This window comes from Mauremys mutica, chromosome 3, assembly GCF_020497125.1.
Source record: "Mauremys mutica isolate MM-2020 ecotype Southern chromosome 3, ASM2049712v1, whole genome shotgun sequence".
Taxonomy (NCBI): Eukaryota; Metazoa; Chordata; order Testudines; family Geoemydidae; genus Mauremys; species Mauremys mutica.
In genome coordinates, this window is record NC_059074.1 from 65320873 (window position 1) to 65340667 (window position 19795).

Here is a 19795-nt window from a genome sequence, read left to right on the forward strand (position 1 = left end):
TTCCCTTCAAAGCGCTGCTTCTCTCCGGCCAGCTGTGCGGTGCTCCTCCTGAGCCCTCTGGCCGCGCTCCCGCCACCAGCACCGCCCGCCTCCTCCCCGCCCCTGCAGTGCATCCCCTCCCCCCGCAGGGGGTGTGCTGGTGCTGAGCTGCCCGAGTGCCCGGCCCTGGGTCCCCCTGTTGTTGAGGGGGCCCTGGGAATGGGTGAGTCAGATTCTGTCCTTTGGGTGGGAGGATCGGAGGGGAGTGGTGTAGGCCATGGGCAGGTGGTTGCAGAGTACCTCAACCTGCAATGGGGACTCCTGTCCTGTGGTGTTGGGCCCACTTCTTCACTCCTGGCATTGCAATCTGGCAGATGGGATCACAGTGCCTCTCACTCAAGTTTGGCCTAGCCACCCCTGTCACCGGGGAAGCTGGACCAAAACCTAAATGGTGCTGTGTCTCTGTGCGGCAGGTCACAACACCCAGACCGAGAAGCTGGACCCAGCCCCTTGGATAGAATCCACTGCTGCTGGGTGAGTTTCATTTTATATCATTTTAACAGATGGTTTTCATTTTATGGTGTGTCATTTAGCATTTTTGAAAAACACAGTGTTCTACTCATGAGTTTTGGACACTTTTGGGTTGGTAATACTGTTGACAGTTCCTTCTATTAAGTGTCTCCTGCAGCATTTCTGTCCTCCAGGGTAGGCAGTAGCTGACCAGTGTTGAAACGGACTTAGCTGACAAGATGGGGATGATCCAAGCCAGGAGTGGGCAAACTATGGCCCATGGGCCACATCCGGCCCATCAGATCATTTAATCTGGCCCTCAGCTGGAGAGCAGGGTCAGGAGCTTACCCCCCTCCGCATGCCTCCCAGGAATCAGCCGGCATGACCCGCCTCTGACTCCTACGTAGTATGCACAGGCGTGGCCAGGTGGGAGCTGCATGGGAGATGACTGCAAATGGAGCGGCGTGCAGAGCTGCCTGGTCATGCCTCAGAGCCGGAGGGGGACATGCTTCCGGGAGCTGCTTGTGGTAAGTGCCCAGACCCTGCACCCCAGAGCTCCCCCTGTGCCCCAATCCCCTGCCGCATCCTGATCCCCCTCTTGCCCTCCAAACTCCTTGATCCCTGGCCAGAGCCCCCTCTTGTACCCCACAGCCCCACCCCAGAGCCCGCACCCCAGCCAGAGCCCTCACCTCCTCCCCACCCCAACAGCCTGCCCCATCCCTGATCCCCTTCCTGCCCTCTGAACCTATTGGTCCCAGCCCGGAGCACCCTCCTGCACCCCAAACCCCTCATCCCTGCCCCGCCCGAGAGCCCTCACCCTCACCCCTGCCCCCCAAACTCATTTCTGGCCCCACCCCAGAGCCTGCACCCCCCCAGTCAGAGCCCTCATCCTGTCCCGCACCCCCACCCCCAATTTCATGAGCATTCATGGCTCGCCATACAATTTCCATACCCCAGTGTGACCCTCAGGCCAAAAAGTTTGCCCACCCCTGATCCAAGCCCTCTGTTCCCCATTGCTGCACATACACCGCATTGCGGGGGAGGTGGATAATTCTCTTCATCACATTTCAGACTTTGAGAGAAGATTATAATCCATACAAAAAGCAAATCATTTCAGAATGATTTCACCTGAAGTTATAGTCATTTTTGGAATGTTTGGTGTAAAGCCCCAGCTCTGGGAGTCAAGTAATAATTTAAACTTTCATTTTATTATTATTTTAAGGACATTTCTAGCAATTGTGGTTGTGGAGAAACCTGGAAAATGTGACGTTGATGTAGTGGTTTGCATGAGTTTGCAGCGAATCTGAAACAAAAGCTTTGAGGGTCATCAGGCATCTTAGCTTTTCATAATGCTTTGTCAAGATATAGAAAAGAGGAAGAAAATTTAATTTCTTGATGTTATAAACTGGAAAAGGATGTGCTCAAAGAGGGAGAGATAAATGGTGAGACTTCTCCCAGCAGAGATCTGAATCTACTGGTGAATCTGTGTCCTGCATAACTCATTTAATTACAATAAATAGGTTTGGGCTGATATCTCACACAGACTTCTAAATTTTCACCCTCTTGTATGCTGTTCCCACTATCTGTAGAGGTGTATCTGTTTTGTGTGACATTCTTTATTTGAATATAATAAACTATTTCCAAAGAATAAAATACTACCTAGAAGAGATATAGATGTTGCAATACACAATGTGCTACCTGAGATTGTCCTCTAGTAGGTTTCTATAAAGTTTTATCCCTTATTAAGCATTGCATATACAGAATGCCATAGAAAAGAGTGCACCAGAATGTTGAATACACACCCAACAAAGTCTTAAATTATCAATGAATAGATTGTAAAGCCATACACTGTGGGATTAGAATGTGAGATACTGAGCTGATTATGCTGGGAGTTGTGTGTGAAGGACTGGCCTTGGGCTTGTTCTCATTGGCCAGCTAATTGTAAATAGGATACAGGTGTGTAGGATAATTACCCTATGGGTTACAGCTGCAGCTGTGTTGATTTGATTAATCAATTAGTAATTGATTGTCTACCATATTGTATATAAGAGCATGCTGGGAAATGAATAAAGATGGATGTATACACACACACGCTGTCTCTCTCTGCTTGGGCTCTGTTCCTGCTCGAGTGCGATGCAACAATACACGTCCTCCTTGATTATCTAGTCCAGTGGTTCTCAACCCCTTTCCAAACTGCTGTGCCCCTTTCAGGAGTCTGATCTGTCTTACTTCACCTCACTTAAAAACTACTTGCTTACAAAATCAGACATTAAAAGAAGTGTCACAGCACACTATAACTGAAAAATTGCTTACTTTCTCGTATGAAATTTTAGTTTGTACTGACCTCTCTGGTGCTTTTTATGTAGCCTGTTGTAAAACTAGGCAAATAGCTAGATGAGCTGATGTACCTTTGGAAGACTGCTGTGTACCCCAGGGATAGGTGTACTCCTGGTTGAGAACCACTGATCTAGTCTGAGCTCTTAAAGTAGCCAAAATGTTTCCAAATGTAACCAGACCCAGTGAATCCTTCCTTGGGTGTTCAGTTAGAAGAGGTTGTGGGTCCAGGGCAGTGGACGGGGTGGCAGTCTGGGTCAGTGCTCTTCCTAGCTTTGAAGCTGACTTTGTGGAAACTTGTGCAAAAATCACTCTCTATGCTGCTGCTTCCCCATCCGCAAAATGGGTTACACATTTGCAGTGCTTTGCAGCACTGATTACAATTATGTAGTTGCCCCTTAAGTTCAGCAAACCAACGACTATGAGGCATGGCCAGTTTGTGGTTTTTTTTAGAGTTAAACGCATCATAATGCAAAACTTTGGGGGCAAAACCAGGACTATTTCCATGCCAAGTTTTCCTTTGCAACGCCCCTGTTGTAACCGTTGCTTTGCCTGGAGCGCCCGCAAGGTTACATTTATTAACGGACAAACTCTTTCCCCGCTCCGCACACTGGACCAGCGGCCAGGAGCCCTTCAGCGGGGCTGCACGCTCCGTGCTCGAGGGTCTGAAGCCGGCCTAGGGTCGCGCCAGCGAGCTCCGTGGCTCCCCTGCCCCCGAGCCAAGCTGTGCCCCGGCCCGCCGGCTGGGGGCGCGCAGCGCTCGCGTAACCCACAGCCCCGCCCCCACCGCGGTCTGGCGCGAGCCCCCAGCGGCCCCGGCCCCGCCTGGGCTGAGGGCTTTGGCGGCGCGAGCAGTTCTTGCTGCGCCCGGTGGGGAACGGGACAGGCCCCCACCCCCTGCCGCGTCACGTCCACGCGGGGCGCCTCCCCCGGCTTCAGCGGAGCAGGAAGGACCGCGCTGAGCCGGCCTCAGCCAGACCCGCGGGCGCGGCTGGGAGAAGAGCGGCTCGCGGGCGCCGGCCGTTGGTTGGTAACGGACCGGCCGCGCGCGCACCCCGCAGAGCTCGACTGACTGACCCGGGCCGGCCCCGCTCACGTTCATTTGCCCGCCCGCGGCTCGGCTCGGCTCTCGGGCCGCCCTGCGCTGGGTGCGGCTCCGGAGGGCAGAGCTGCGGGAGCACAGGGCCGCAGCACACGCCCCGCGCCAGCCTTCTCCGTCCGTGACGCGCGGCCCCGGGCAGGGTTGCGGCCCGGCCCCGGCCATGCGGCTGGTAGCCCCTTAAACGCTTGTTTTATCTGCATTGGCTCGCCGGGGTCTTTCACGAAGACAGACGGCGCCGTCGAGTCCCCGGCTACCTACAGCTCCAAGGCTCGTTACGTGTTTTGATAACATTCGCCAGCTCCGTGCTGTTGTGTGTGCACCTGAACATTGAGGCATGTCTGGTCGGAGGCGATTTTACAAGTCCATTGTGGGGTAATGGATGGTGGCAAAGAGCTCACACTCCTGCTGCACCTGGGTTTAGAACCTTTCTTAGCTTTACACATGGGGAAAACTTTCGCACGTGCTTAACTTGACACATGTAATTAGTACCATTGAACTCTACGGGACTGCTCCAATGCACAAAGTTAAGCATATGCATACAGTTGAACGCAATTTTTTGCATGATTATACCCTTAATTTTTTTAACTGTTTTTTTTGTTTCAGTATGTTAAGTTATGGAACACCAGTTAAGCTCCAGAGCGAAGGAACAGTTGCATTTTGCACAAAAGCAGGGATTCAGTTTGTGTGTGGAAAAGTTACAGAATCTCCTTCCCAATTTTACAACAGAATTAATTTTGGATACAGAATGAATGTTTTGAGTATTTACAAGTAAATTCAATAACTAATTTGAGTTAAATTATTTTTAAAATGGTATTGTACTCTAGTGGCATCATTGAGGGAACATATGAGAGGGAAGACCCTCTTTAAAAGCTCTTTAAAAATCAGTTTAATTGGAGACCAAAACCATTAAAATGCTTTAATCATAATAAAATGGTTATTACATTGTGTCACTAGGGGACACAATTACAGCTCCTTTAGGTGTATTAACTGCATTTCTGTATTATAACATTTGAATTTAAGTGTAATCTTAATGCTGAATTTCTTGGGTTTGTAATGCTTGTTTTTGAGCTATTTACTACTGTCCCAGTCCCTAAGTTAATGCACCTCTACCCCAATGTGGTCTCCTTGAAGGCACTCACTTAGGACTCAAGCTTCCAGCTGTCAACTTTTTCAAGGCAGAATCCCATGATTCTCCAGACTGAGGCCGTCAGTTGCAAACCCGTATTTCACTCTGATCACCGCAGTGGGTGTGAATTCAGTTCAGCACCTTCAGTTCTGTTCTCTGAGTGGGAATGACAGGGTTAAACAGGGCAACCTTCATAAAGCAAAGTACTGTTTATTCAGAACAAAAGCAAATCAAAGAATAATAAACAGCTTATATGCATTCCTGGTTTATCAGGTGATTCCCCATCTTCTCCATGGAGACCCTGGTGGGTCTAAAATACTTCAGCTCCTTCCTCAATCCTGTTAGTTTTTGGAAGGTGTCTGGGGATATGTATACATTGCAATAAAAGACCCTCGGGCACAACTGCGGCAGCCCTGGGTCAGATGATTCCAGTTCACAAGGCTCAGGCTGCTGGGCTATAAAATTGCTGTGTAAATGTTTGGGCTTGTGCTGGAGCCAAGGCTCCAAAATCCTGGAAAGGGGGTGGGTCTCAGAGCCTGGTCTCCTACACTTACAAAAGCAGTTTTTCCTCCCTTGGTGTTCACACCTCAACTGCTGGAAGAGGGCCACATCCTCCCTGATTGAACTAACCTCGTTATCTCTAGCCTGATTCTTGCTTGCACAGTTATACCTGCCTCTGGAAATTTCCACTACATGCATCCGATGAAGTGGGTATTCACCCATGAAAGCTCATGCTCTGATACGTCTGTTAGTCTATAAGGTGCCACAGAACTCTCTGCTGCTTTTACAGATCCAGACTAACACGGCTACCCCTCTGATACTTGTCTCCTACATTGCAAGTTTTAGCCCTGCAGCCCTGGGAATCCAAGTCAATTGACCTGGGCTCTAAGATTCAGTGCCACTGACTTTTTTTTTTTTATTTTTATTTTATTGCAGTGTAGATGTACCTTGAGTCTGACCCTAGGTCAGGCTGTTATTTTTGTACGTTTTCAAATTCTGTGTCTGCTAAGCCTGTGTACTAGGCCAGACCAGTATGTGTGTGTTTTTTCCCAGGGGTGAAACTGCAAAAGACTAGTTACCCCCATTGTTTCAGTATTGGATATTTGCATTAATTACTGCCCATTATCTTTAGTTCCTGCAGGAAGCATTCTTTATCATACCCATTTGCCATGAATACAATTGCTAACAAGCCCATAAATATACATATAACAATTACCGTATTGTTCCGAGTATAGGCCGCTCCTGATTATAAGCCGCACCCTTAAAGTTTGGTGCTATTTAAAAAAATTAAATTTTTAACTTTTTTTAACTTAAAGAAAATATACACATTAGTAGAACAGTAAAACAGTATTTTATTTAATGAATAGGAAGACATGTACCAGTATTTTTAACACTTTTAACACTTTTGGTAGTCCTGCTTTTGACGGCATATGTTATATGCTCAGAAATATTGAAAACTATTTTGTAGTTATACTGTAAATAAAGAAGGGAAAAGGAATGGACAACAAGGAGACTGAGGGGAACAGTTCTCACCCGCTCCCCTGCACAACAATCAACAACATTAGCAAATGTTCTTAGGGTTAGGAATCATGCCCCCCCCCGAACTCCTGCCCCATCCACCCCCCCGCGTTCCTTGACACCTCCCCCCACCCCAGGGACCCCTGCCCCATCCAACCACCCCTTCTCTCTGTCCCCTGACAGCTCCTGGAACCCTTGCCCCTGACTGCCTCCCACCGCCCCATCCATCCCCTGATCCTTTCTAACTGCCCCACCAGGACCCTTGCCCCTATTCAATCCCCCTGTTCCCTGCCCTCTGACCCCCCCAACCCCTATCCACCCCCCACCCCGAACTCCCCTGCCCTCTCTCCAACACCCCCTCCCTGCCCCCTTACTGCGCTTCCTGGATGTGGCTGGCGGCACTACAGTCCGGCTGGAGCCAGGAGCCCCGGGATGCTGGGCCGGGGCAGGAGTCACGCGGCCGGAGCTGGAGGATGTGGCGGGAGCTGGACGGCCAGAGCCAGGTAGCTGGCCGGCCAGAGTAGGGCGGCCGGGAAGGGATGCGGGGCCGGAGCCAGGGGACGCGGGGACGGGCGATGCGGCGGCGGGGGACGCGCGGCCGGGGCCGGTGCCCGGCAACGCAAGGCCAGGCAGGGCCGCCCAGAGAATTCCGGGGGCCCGGGGTCTTCGGCGGGGGGGCCCCTTCCATTCTGGGACCTGCCGCCGAAGTGTCCTGAAGACCCGCTGCGGGCTGCCCCCGCCACCGAATTACCGCCGAAGCGGGACCTGCTGCTGAAGTGCAGCCCGGTCTTCGGCGGTAATTCGGCGGCGGGAGGCCCCGCCGTGGGTCTTCGGGGCACTTTGGCGGCGGGTCCTGGAACGGAAGGGCCCCTCGCCGCCGAATTACCGCCGAAGACCGGGCTGCACTTCGGCAGCGGGTCCCGCTTGGGCGGTAACTCGCCAGTGGGGGGTCCTTCCGCCCCAGAGCGGAAGGACCCCCCCCCTGCAGGCGAAGACCAGGAGCAGAAGAAGCTCCTGCGCCCGGCCCCGCAAGAGTTTTCCGGGCCCCCTGGAGCGAGTGAAGGACACAGCTCCGGGGGCCCCAAAAAACTCGTGGGGGCCCCTGCTGGGCCCGGGGGCAAATTGCCCCCTTTGCCCCCCCCCTCTGGGCGGTCCTGAGGCCGGGGCCGGCGGAGGCGCGGCCGGGGTGGAGCCGGGCGGCAGGGGAGGCGGGGACGTGGCCGGCAGAGGCAGGTACGCGGGCCTGGGGCTGGGGCGGGGCGGGGACGCGGCCGGAGCTGGGCGGCAGGGACGTGGCCGGGGCTGGAGCTGGGCGGCGCGAGGCCAGGGCCGGCGGAGGCGGGTACGGGGGGCCGGGCGGCGGGGGAGGCGGGGACACGGCTGGGGCAGCCCAGAGCCCTCTGAGTCCCGGCCGCGGCTGGGATTTAAAAGGCTCTGGGCTCCCCGCCACAGCGGGCAGCCCAGAGTCCTCTGAGTCCCGGCCGCGGCTGGGATTTAAAGGGCTCTGGGCTCCCTGCCGCGGCGGGCAGCCCAGAGCCCACTGATTCCTGGCCGCGGCTGGGATTTAAAGGGCTCTGGGCTCCCCGCCGTGGCGGGCAGCCCAGAGCGCTCTGATTCCCGGCCGCGGTTGGGATTTAAAGTATTTTTATTGTTTTTTTTTCAAGATCCCGATTATAGGCCGCACCCCTAATTTAAAGACTTAAATTAGGGGGAAAAAGTGTGGCCTATACTCGGGACAATACGGTATAAAGTCAGTATAATAGTCTATACCTGTATTCTATAGCACTTGTCTCTCTCAATGTAATAGGCTTTGAATATGCTGTGATTCCAAAGCAGCTATCACAGCAACATTCCTGTAATGTTTTATCCTTTAACTAATTATATGTACTTTCAGCCTTAACTCCATTGTAATGTAGTTGTTTTTTTTCTCTTGGAAATTAAAGAGCTCTATGGGTGACTTCATTTTTTTTCATAATTGTTCCTTTTTTATTACCGGTATATTGTCTTGACTGATGGAAAATTATTGCTACAGTTTAAGAAACCTTATTGCTAATAAGATCTCTTCTGTTTTCAGGTGTCTGGGTTTACAGCTGTAACATGGCTGTCACAATAAAAGAATGTCTTCAGCTTCAGCTGTTGGAAATGGAAATGCTCTTTTCAATGTTTCCTAATAAAGGAGAAATAAGCCTTCAGGACAAAAATGCTCTTTCTTATGTGCAGATGTACTTGAAAAATATAAAAGAAGGACTACCACCTCGGATTGAATATTCAATTTCTGTTGATATTGATGAGCCAAAGGTGAGAACTTCCATTTACATTTTGTTTTTAACTATGCAGTTTTTGCACTGCAGTCGTCAAAAAAAAAAAAATGTTCCATGCAGTGTTTTTTCCAGATATTTATAGTCTCCATAAAAAGTGCACAGAGTTCTTGTTTAAGCTTGAATTTAACAGAAATCCAGTGTTTGTAGTGAATAAGAAGTTTTGTTTGAAGGAGCAATTATCCTTTGGGACCTCTGCTGCACTCTGCTGGTTGGCATGGAGTGCAGCAAACATGTATGTACAGGAGAACCTCAGACTTACAAATACCTCAGGAAATGGAGGTTATTTGTAACTCTGAAATGTTCATAACTGAACAAAACATTATGGTGGTTCTTTCAAAAGTTTACAACTGAACATTGACTTAATACATCTTGAAACTTCACTATGCAGAAGAAAAATGCTGCTTTTCCTTTATTTTTTTTAATAGTTTACATTTACATGTCCACTTAAGACCGCTGCATCATCAGTGGTGAGGGAAACTGGGCAAGGAGATCTTTGTGAAGTTTTTAAAATAATGGGAAATAGAAGCGCATATCATTTTTCAGCATAAGGTCCAAAAAATGTCATTGTTGTTTCAAATGATAAAAGAAAAACAACAAGAAAATCCAGTTTGTGAGTCATAAACATCTTATCATATATACATTGGAGATCCAGATTATGTAGTGTTTGCAAAGTTAATGCCACATCACTCTGTGATTGGAAGAAAGTTTATGAATTATGTTGGAAGCAGGTGATTAACTGCAGGATAGCAGGAATCACCCACAGATTTAAGTTGTGAATGTTTGGGTCATTTAGCCCATACCTTCAGGAGAACTCTTCTATTGTGGTATTAAGGTAGAAATATTCTGATAACAAATGGGAATAATAGCTAATTTTTATAATAGGACATCCATATATTAAATATTCCAATGTTTGAATATTCTTGTTTCAGAAAATTGTCCATTCTTGCTCTGTCAAGTTTTTAAGATAGAATGATTTACATTTGTTTACTTGTGTAGTATTCTGCACAGTGGAAATATCCCTTGAACTAAGTACTCCAGTAATTGGTTGGCCTACAATTGCCTCATCTATATTACTCTGAATAGCAGTCACCACTCCTTCACCATACATGGCTCTTTTTTGTTTATGGAGAAATGAGAGGTTTCAGTCACCTTTCATTTTCTTTTTGCCAGGTCAAATTGAGTGACAATAGTATCATGTTACATAACCACTCTTCCCTCAGGTGTTTTGTCTCCATATGCAAGTTGTCAAACTGAGAAAGTTCTTTCTCATTCTCACAAGTAGAGTGTGAGTGAATGATAGAGAGAGAGAGAGCATCTCATGGTGTGGAAAGTTGTCAGACACCTGGAGCTTGCCATTCCTCTATTACAGAAACAGAGTAATAGTAGGATTCTTGAAAATCACTTGCCCCTATGGCTCTTTCTGGAACTGCAGTTTACATTGAAGCAGCTGCCTGCTCTGCCTAGCAATGCTCAGCACAGCCATCTAAGAACAGGTGCAGTAGTAGGAACAGCTTCTCTTCAGGAATAACCACTTGCCTACTGCAGACTTGCAACATTGCAGGAAACATCAACCATGTGATGGGGATGTTGCAGGTATGGACACAGTGAGATGGGACAAAGTAAAGGGAACAGACAAAGATGAAGGGATCCATGACCAAGAAGAAAATACGCTATTTTTTTAGATTGTGGCAATTTTATTTGATCAAAACTTATTTCCTTGGCAGAGAAGGGCATATCGAAAGGAGGGTGAGTCTACTTTAAACCCTTTTGGGAGGAGGGGAGGAGGAGACTTATGGGCTGAGTATGGAAACATACCAACAGTCTCCCCACCCCCAAGGATGACTGCTGTAAGTATCTTTCTAAACTGTCATTAGCTGAGGCATTCCTGTGTGGAGTGCAGGACATGGTTCCTGAAATTCCTGTTACTGTAACATGCATTTCAGTACTTGTAGATCTAATTTCATGTTTCTCTTTTTCTTCCCCGCTTAATTTTAAGGTAAAAGTAGACTTGCATGTATCCTTGCCTCACAGCTACCCTCATTCAGCACCGCAACTATTTGCAAGATCAAATGCACTAGACAGACAGAATCAACTGCAGCTTAATAAACATCTCACTTCTCACATCAGTTCTTTGGATTTAGGTGAACTGTGTGTATGTGCAGCTGTGCAGTGGGTACGAGACAACAGTGCATCTTATTTCCAAAACAGTAACGTCTCTTTTGAAACTGCTCCAAAAGAAAAGGCAGTAAAAATAATTTTTCATCGAATGTGGATCTATAGCCATCATATATATAGACAGGAACTGAAAAAGAAAATCTTTGATTGCGCAAAGCAATTAAATTTGACTGGTTTCTGCCTAACAGGGAAACCTGGTATCATTTGTGTGGAAGGGCTCAAAGAAAACTGTGAGGAGTTCTGGCATGTTATTAGATATCCTAACTGGAAACACATTTCCTGCAAACATGTTGAGAGTACGGAAACTGAAGGAAATGGGGATAAGCTTCATCTCTTTCGTACTTTTGAAGATTTACAGTTCCAGGCACATGGTGATTATGGACTGAGGAATGACTATCACATGGATCTTGGCCAATTCTTAGAATTCCTTAAACAGCATCAAAGTGAACATATTTTTCAAATATTATTTGGTGTTGAAGGCAAACATTCAGACAATCAAGTGCATAACTAGTTTTAATTTTGCACAACGTTACAAATTATTTTTTTAAAGTTCATCCATGGATATACTATGCTTATAGCTATTATAATAAGGGAAACTATGTAAAGTAAGAAAATCATGGTGCAAGGATAGACCCTTTGCTTTTGTTTTAAATACATCATAAGTAAGACCATTCGTCTTCAGTTTAAACCAATTTTTACCAAAAAAATCCTGGGTTTTCAAAAGTACTTGGTTTTTTTTCTGATTTTTGACCTCCTTTTGTATCATTCAACTATATAAAAATTTGTTTTATTAGGAAAATACACTACATTGCATGAGATATATGTATTACAGTAATACATTAGTCTGTGTGTATATGCAAAGGTGCCTGTTAAAGTAAGGCGATGTATTAGTGTAGAAGATATACACACAATAAACAGGCATGCATGCAAGCTCTGAAGTGTAAAAGTACTGATGAATCTCATGCCCACAATGTACACATTTCAAGCTATTAGATAACAGTTGAAAAATTTGACACTAAAATTGGAAGAAAACTATGATTTGTATCAGAATATGTTTCAGAACATAAGGAAGTATTCAAAAGAATCAAAAGAGGAGAAAAGGATGAAGTATGTGCTGCAAAGGGTGTGACCCAATTATTAAATGTAAATATTTATAGGCTATTAGTTCTAAGTCTACAACAGTAAACTGTTTATTCAAATGAAATATTTTTTTTGGCACTTAGAGATATATTGTTAAACTCAGAAGTGGCATTTTGTTTTGAGTGCTGTTTTAGTTCTGCAGCAAACCACATTGAATTCTGTTCATCAAAGCATTAATTTACTGAATACTTTTCCCCCTGTCCTTCCAGCCACTGAAATAAACCCTACTATTCCCCCCCCGTAGTAGTTTTTTGCAATGATTTTCATCTGCCTTTGGTAGTTGTAGTAATAAACACAAATTCCTGGGAAAAAAAGAAATGAAATAAAACGCAAAAATGAAGGGCCTTAATCATAAGCTTTTGAGGTTTACATATTTACTTGTGTAAATGAGTGCTAAATCTGTATAATCAGCATTTATCACCTCTTGGTGCATGAGGCAGCCTGCAGAGCAGTGGTTGTGAATTGCACAATCCCATACTATAGTACTCAGAATTATGTAGTCTGTCTGGCACCTCACCCACATGTCACTTGGTAGTTTCTTCAGGTCTAGGCCTGTAGTAACTTTTTTATATGGGATTGGGTGGGGAAGAGGAGGGATGAAGGGACTGCACACTCCTATTATTTTGCATTAACAACAACAATAGACTACTCTGTTCCATGCTTTAGTCTGTGCAGCACCCTGACCTGCTATGTAAAGCCTCTGTTCAAACGCCATTCAAATCATTTTTTAACATGCATAAGAAATGAGCCAACTAACATTTTATTTCTTACTAAAACAAAATTTTGAAAAAAATACCACCCATTTATTCCTTTATGGCCTAGCCTTTGCTCAAAAACCATGTAATTTTATTGGTGTTATCAATTTGCCCTTTCCCTTCCATCCCCCCCCAGTTATTTTAGCTGTTCCAGCCAAAGATTGTGAGATTTGTATCTGAACTGTGTGATGCCTTGTATTTTTTTGGGTACTGTAAAAAATAATAAATGCATGGGGTTTGGCTTTCCCTTTTTTCTTTATTTAATACATACTTGGCTACTGTATACTTTAGCAGTTCGTCTCTGCATTCTATAGCCATACCCTTCTCCTTCATTCTTTCTGTCTCACAGACCAGTAGGAGAGTTGTCAGAGGACACAGTGTTGCAGGATGTGTTAGTGATTCACTAGATGGTACTCTTTCACCTGAAGCAGAATGTGTTTAATGTAATACATTTAAATAAGATAAATCTTAGAAATTTGATTTCTTTGTGCATTCCCATGGATGGAGTATCACAGTAAATGTCATGCCATTGGCCTACTGTGTATTGAACCAGAAGAATGCTGCTGAACAATACAAGTGGCTGTGTGACTGAGGCACTGTCTTTGCTGCTTCATTTTTTCCAAGTAACAGCATAGCAAACAGTTGTGGCATTGAGCTGTAAAAATTAAATTAGTCAAATTGAATTAGACCACTTGGTGATGGTATCAGTTCTAGATGAATTGCGTATATGTTTAACACTGTCTTTTAGGAACATGTAGCACACCAGAGAATTATTAACCAATATCTACTTTAACTGGGTCTGACGTAGCTGAAGTAAAATACACATGACCATGTTTGAAATGAGTATTTTACTATTTTTCAAAATAGCAACTAACTTGAAATAATGTATAGCAATATTTCAGGTCTTTCAGTAATGGTGATTGAGACATTTAAATAGAAATGTTACTTTTTTTTGGTATAGTTGCAGCCAATACCGTGAAAGGCATGATAAAATGAAAAAAATACTGACAGGATCTCAGTGTATAATGAATGGAAAAAAATGTTGTAAGCTGATATATTGGGGCTATTCTAGTGGCACAAAACAGCCTAAACATAAAGCCAGCAAATCCAGCGTTCAGCGATTCTTCTCAGTGCAGGGAGAGCTTCAGGCAGGTAGAGATACTGTCATGATTCATCCATGTCAGCATAGTCAGGGTGTAGACATGAAAGTAGGGCTGAGATATCTGTATCCTGGTGATCCTTTCTGCTGGACTGGCCCCTTTGGCTGCTAACTGCCCTCAGCATCAAGGGGACACAATAGTGATTTACAGTGAGTTTTGCAATCTTTCCATAGTTACACCAAGGGAACCTGGGCCATACCTGAGCATCTGAACCAATATAATTCCTTTTGCTGGTACTGTGGAGAGACACGCTCTATTTTATCCAAACTACCCTAGAAGTCTCTTACATTTTTGTTGGGGGGATAATTCTACAACAGCTTACTTTGGGGCATCTAGTGAAATGTCAAAGTACATGTTTATGCACATTATATACAAAGTCTAAATTACTGATAAAACCATTGGTAATTACTCCTGCTAGGATATTGTGAGTGGTATACTTTTTTAAAGGAACAGTATAGAAAGGCTCTAAAATAAGTTCCAACCATTGGAAATCAAGAAAAAGGTTCATAATAGGGGAAGTGAAAGTAGGAAAATTGATGGGGATGCTCAAAAAATCTAAATGGGAGACAGATAGAGACCCACTTTAGTGTTCAAGATAGTTTTGAAAAATTATTTTCAAGTAGCTTTTTTTAAAATTTTTTACAGAAAAGATACCATTTATGGTATAGATGGACATATAAATCCAGCATAGGGGAAATTGTTGATTAATAAATGCCATTTCTACGCCAATAATGTATCCAGAACAATGCAGGTGATGACTGATGTCCCAACATGATTAAGTGCAGGTGTACAACGATAACCCCTTCTACGCAAGGATAAATGTCATTGCCAGGTAAGAATTTCCATAACTGTTTGAGAGCGAGTACAGAATGAGATATAGTTTCAGATGAAACTGCTGTTTTCATATGTTGGGAGAATTACTGTAATTCAGCATTGAGTTTTTAAGGATTACTGTAGGAACAATGCCAAAGAAATCAAAATGAACAATTTACTGAACATCACAGCCAGGTGCTAAAGGGTAATATGTATTCAATTAATGTCAAAGAATAAATATTAATATGTGCTTGCTCTCCAACCTTTTTTAGAGAGCTTTCTTTTCTTTGGGTAAACTAATTGGACAGTCTGGAAATTGGTTATAAAGACTGAAAACTATTGCTTTAGTAGTCCGTGTTTTAACATACCCTACCTGAAATATTCAGAGATTTGTAAATTGTATATAAAGAGAGTGCACACACAAGGGTTTAATACAGAGATGCATAGCTGGCCTGCTAAGCAGATGGCTAATGTCTGTATGGCTGTCTACAAAATATTTAGTTATAAAGAGTCCTATTCACAGCCCCTTAATATGCTCTTTATGCCCAGAATATACAGTACACAGGATTTTCATGAGCCTCAAGTCAGAGAACCACACTACTGAAGTGTACCAAATATCAGAGTACCTGTTATTTCACACAGGGAGATGAAGTCTTACAAGTTTAAAAGATATAAAAAATGTAAAACTAACACAAATATATAATTTTACATAAATGAACAGGTAAATCAGAGAACTATGTAACATTTTGGAAGATATGGTTATATATTTAAGATGTGCTATGGACACTTCCTTTTTAGTTAAATGAATGCTGAAGATTAACATAGCTAGTATATATTGGTAAAAAATCACTCAATCACTAGAGGGAGATACATGTAGGCTTTGAAGGGACATTCATTAGCTTCTCTCATTAGAAAACTCTCTTGACTGCTGTCATTGCACCTGCATGATTGCAAATGTACGTACAGTTTTTCCTAGGGAAAAATATTTTACATTTACCATATTTTAAAACAAATGTTTTCATTATTTTTATTTAAAGATAATATTGCTATTTTATATGCAAATTGTACTGTGCCTTTCCTTAATTAAACAGATTGTGCTATTTAGTCTCTGCTCTTCTGTTTTGTCAGTTTGGACATAATCCTGATTTCATTGAAATTAGTGGTGTCAGTGAGAGCAGGATTTAGTCCTCTATTGCAATACATTGTAATATGTCAGAAATGTATAGAGATGTGATTCTCCATAATAGATCCCTTCTGTAATATTCCAGCTGAAAGTCATAAGCAAAAAAGGGAAACACTTGCCACAAATCCATTGCCACAAATTGATTTTTATTCTTACGTGTACAGTTATTTTAGCAGGTTAATCAACTAATTTGAAATAAAAGTACAAAGTTTTAAAGAAAAAATTAGTCTGACTGTAAAAGTTTTCAGCATATTAAAAATATAATTTTTAGATTTGACAGAGAACTACTAAATATTTGAATTCTCAACTATTGCTACCTTGTTCATCTTCTATTAAAGATTTAAAAAAAACTATTAATTTTTAGATTTGATAGAAAAGTAATAAGTATTTGAATTCTTTCAACTACTGCTACCTTTGTTCATTTTCTATTAAGGATTTCCGGTCTGTATTTTCATGGCTTCCTCAGGCCAGACATAAGAGTCCACCACAAAGTTGTCATAATCAGTGCTATAAACCTGTGAGCGGATGAATGCTTCCTTGTCTTCAGGCTCAGGATAGAAAGATGCTGTTTTATTGCTGTAGGCTTGTTCTGCAATCTGGAAACACGCAACCAAGTTGACAATTACAATCTATTAAGTTTATTGCAATGCTGTTCCAAAAGTAAGAGTAGAAATGATGATAGCTCAAAATTTAACAAAAGATACCAGATCCTCTGCTGGTGTAAAACAACAGATTTATGTGAATTTACATCAGTCGTGGATCTGGCCCAATATATCTTGAGGAGGGGATTAACAAAGGTTGTGCAAAATTTTCTGAAAAGCTATGTTGGTGCATCCATTGAAATGAATCTTACCCCTGGCCTTCTCACTCTCTACTCCTGGGGGAATTCTGCGCCCTGAATTGATACCTTCTGCAGATTTCTTGGCTTCCCTGCAGAAAAATGGGGGAGCAAAGAAATTGGGGGAACACACGCCCCTTTCCCAGCAGCCTGGGTGCATCCCAGCAGCCTGGGTGCATCACCCAGCCTGGGTGCAGCCTGGGTGCATCTGCTGGGAGCAGCTGGCAGATCACTGTGGGAGGGAGGAGGGAGGCTGGGCGTGCGTGTGTCCATGCAGAGATGTTAAGGGTAGGGCTGGGCGCCTGCCTGTGAAAGAGTGAGAGAGACTCTCTCTGTCTCTCTTGCTCCCTGTTGCTGCATTCCGGACTTGGAGGTGTAGGGCTGTGTGAAGGCGCAGCAGAAATGTAACAACTAAGCAGGCAGACAGCTAATGTTCACAGTTAGTTAATTGTTCCCCTTCTTAGTCAATTAAGGCTACACCACTGTGGCAAGGTAAAGGAAAGTATCAGAGGGGTAGTCTTGTTAATCTGTATCCACAAAAACAATGAGGAGTCTGGTGGCACTTTAAAGACTAACAGATTTATTTGGGCATAAACTTTTGTGGGTAAAAAACCCACTTCTTCAGATGCACTAAGAAGTGGTTTTTTTTACCAACATAAGAACATAAGAGAGGCCGTACCGGGTCAGACCAAAGGTCCATCTAGCCCAGTATCTGTCTACCGACAGTGGCCAATGCCAGGTGCCCCAGAGGGAGTGAATCTAACAGGCAATGATCAAGTGATCTCTCTCCTGCCATCCATCTCCATCCTCTGACGAACAGAGGCTAGGGACACCATTCTTACCCATCCTGGCTAATAGCCATTTATGGACTTAGCCACCATGAATTTATCCAGTCCCCTTTTAAACATTGTTATAGTCCTAGCCTTCACAACCTCCTCAGGTAAGGAGTTCCACAAGTTGACTGTGCGCTGCGTGAAGAAGAACTTCCTTTTATTTGTTTTAAACCTGCTGCCCATTAATTTCATTTGGTGACCCCTAGTTCTTGTATTATGGGAATAAGTAAATAACTTTTCCTTATCCACTTTCTCAACATCACTCATGATTTTATATACCTCTATCATGTCCCCCCTTAGTCTTCTCTTTTCCAAGCTGAAGAGTCCTAGCCTCTTTAATCTTTCCTCGTATGGGACCCTCTCTAAACCCCTAATCATTTTAGTTGCCCTTTTCTGAACCTTTTCTAGTGCTAGAATATCTTTTTTGAGGTGAGGAGACCACATCTGTACACAGTATTCGAGATGTGGGCGTACCATGGATTTATATAAGGGCAATAATATATTCTCAGTCTTATTCTCTATCCCCTTTTTAATGATTCCTAACATCCTATTTGCTTTTTTGACTGCCTCTGCACACTGCGTGGACATCTTCAGAGAACTATCCACGATGACACCAAGATCTTTTTCCTGACTCGTTGTAGCTAAGTTAGCCCCCATCATGTTGTATGTATAGTTGGGGTTATTTTTTCCAATGTGCATTACTTTACATTTATCCACATTAAATTTCATTTGCCATTTTGTTGCCCAATCACTTAGTTTTGTGAGATTTAAAGGGCCCAGAGCTCCTGCCGCTGACTAAGGCCACGAAAGCTTATGCCCAAATAAATCTGTTAGTCTTTAAGGTGCCACCAGACTCCTCGTTGTTTTAGGCTCCTTTTAATCACTCTTATTGTAAATGACAGTAACGGAATCCTCAGCTAGGAAGGTCTATGTGCTTTCTCACTTTTTTTTCCTGTGCCAGAGAGGCACAATGGGGTTAGATTACAGCTCGGGATCGATTTTACATATCCATTTAAAAAAAAATGCAGGACAATGATTAGCAAAAATGTATGACTCATGTGTGAAAGTCTGAGCAATTTGGTGTTCTGTAAAGTAGAATGTCACTTTAAACACCAAAATAAAAGTAAGGTAATTTAAATGAAAATCCAGGATTATAACTGGAATGCAGGGTATTGGTTACCAAGTATTTGTAACTTTCATGTGTTTAGGAAATGCTGAACAGTTACTGTGATTTTTTTTCTGTAGGGTAGTTTAAATAAATTACCAAAATAAGTGAAACTGGTGTGATTATATTGCATTATTTTGATAAAAAATGCAGAATTTTGGATTATTTGGCACAGAATTCCCCCAGGAGTATCTCTTGCAAATTTCTCTCTGGTGGTGCAAATGGTTTGCTCACTTTTATCCAGTAACATCCTAGCTTTTATGGTGGCAGTGGGCAAAACAGTTCCCCCTTCACACAAGCAAGAAAGAAGTGAAATCTCTGCTTTTAAGAAGATACAAGCCTTTTCTACATGAAGAAGGTAATTCTTTGTACTTTGATCATCTTTTGCCAAGACTAACTTTACTTTCCAAGTCTCACATGAAATATTTCTTGCTTCATTTTGCTTAAAGGCTCAACAGCCACTAGATGTGACCAGAGCTGTTAAGGTTTGCTATAATTGACAATATCTTTCTTAGTAAAGAAATGGTGAGTTTTGATCCTACACCAGTGTGTGGGCTTTGTTTTAGTGATGATTGGGAAAAGCACCTGATTAAATGCTGATTAAAAGCTTCTAAATTCTCCATAGCTAGTTCTGAATCAAGTGCAGTATTACTAAGGCCTTTCATTTTTGGTTTCTGATGGTTTTTACCAAAAATTCCCAGGTTATACAAAAGTTATTTGTATTTTTTTTCCAATTGTAACCCAAATTTTGGACCATTCGCATACATGAAAATACTGATTATGTTAAGAAAATCTAATACACTACATTGAATAGAAGTGTTTTTGTTATTAATCAATTAGTCA

At 43.6% G+C, this 19795-nt stretch overlaps 2 protein-coding genes across 7 annotated transcripts in view; one reads left to right on the forward strand and one right to left on the reverse strand.

Moving 5' to 3' along the window:
* Positions 1-21: 21 nt before the first annotated feature.
* On the forward strand, positions 22-13906 carry RWDD2A (RWD domain containing 2A). 6 transcript variants are annotated; one of them, XM_045009654.1, is made up of 5 exons: positions 22-202; positions 453-513; positions 8644-8867; positions 10615-10737; positions 10887-13906. In XM_045009654.1, exons 3-5 carry the CDS (start codon positions 8667-8669, stop codon positions 11574-11576), a joined length of 1014 nt encoding a protein of 337 aa, XP_044865589.1. In that variant the 5' UTR covers positions 22-202; positions 453-513; positions 8644-8666; the 3' UTR covers positions 11577-13906. The 6 variants fall into 6 exon arrangements, with proteins under 6 accessions (XP_044865589.1, XP_044865592.1, XP_044865591.1 ...); XM_045009657.1 differs by lacking the exons at positions 22-202; positions 453-513 and adding an exon at positions 3635-3849; XM_045009656.1 differs by lacking the exons at positions 22-202; positions 453-513 and adding an exon at positions 3864-4297.
* Positions 13907-16241: 2335 nt separating this feature from the next.
* The window catches only part of ME1 (malic enzyme 1), a 359661-nt gene continuing 356107 nt past the window's right edge, over positions 16242-19795 (reverse strand). Inside the window, exon 14 of the mRNA XM_045009647.1 lies at positions 16242-16712. Within this exon, the coding sequence (XP_044865582.1) occupies positions 16545-16712 (168 nt within the window). The 3' untranslated portion in view covers positions 16242-16544. The remainder of the gene's footprint in view (positions 16713-19795) is intronic.

Excerpts from the sequence above, each read along its gene's own strand:
- RWDD2A (XM_045009654.1), top strand. The coding sequence starts at position 8,667 with ATGGCTGTCACAATAAAAGAATGTCTTCAGCTTCAGCTGTTGGAAATG. Across the intron at positions 8,868-10,614 it reads TTGATATTGATGAGCCAAAG|AGAAGGGCATATCGAAAGGA; the intron begins GTGAGAACTTCC and ends TTTCCTTGGCAG. Across the intron at positions 10,738-10,886 it reads CACCCCCAAGGATGACTGCT|GTAAAAGTAGACTTGCATGT; the intron begins GTAAGTATCTTT and ends CTTAATTTTAAG.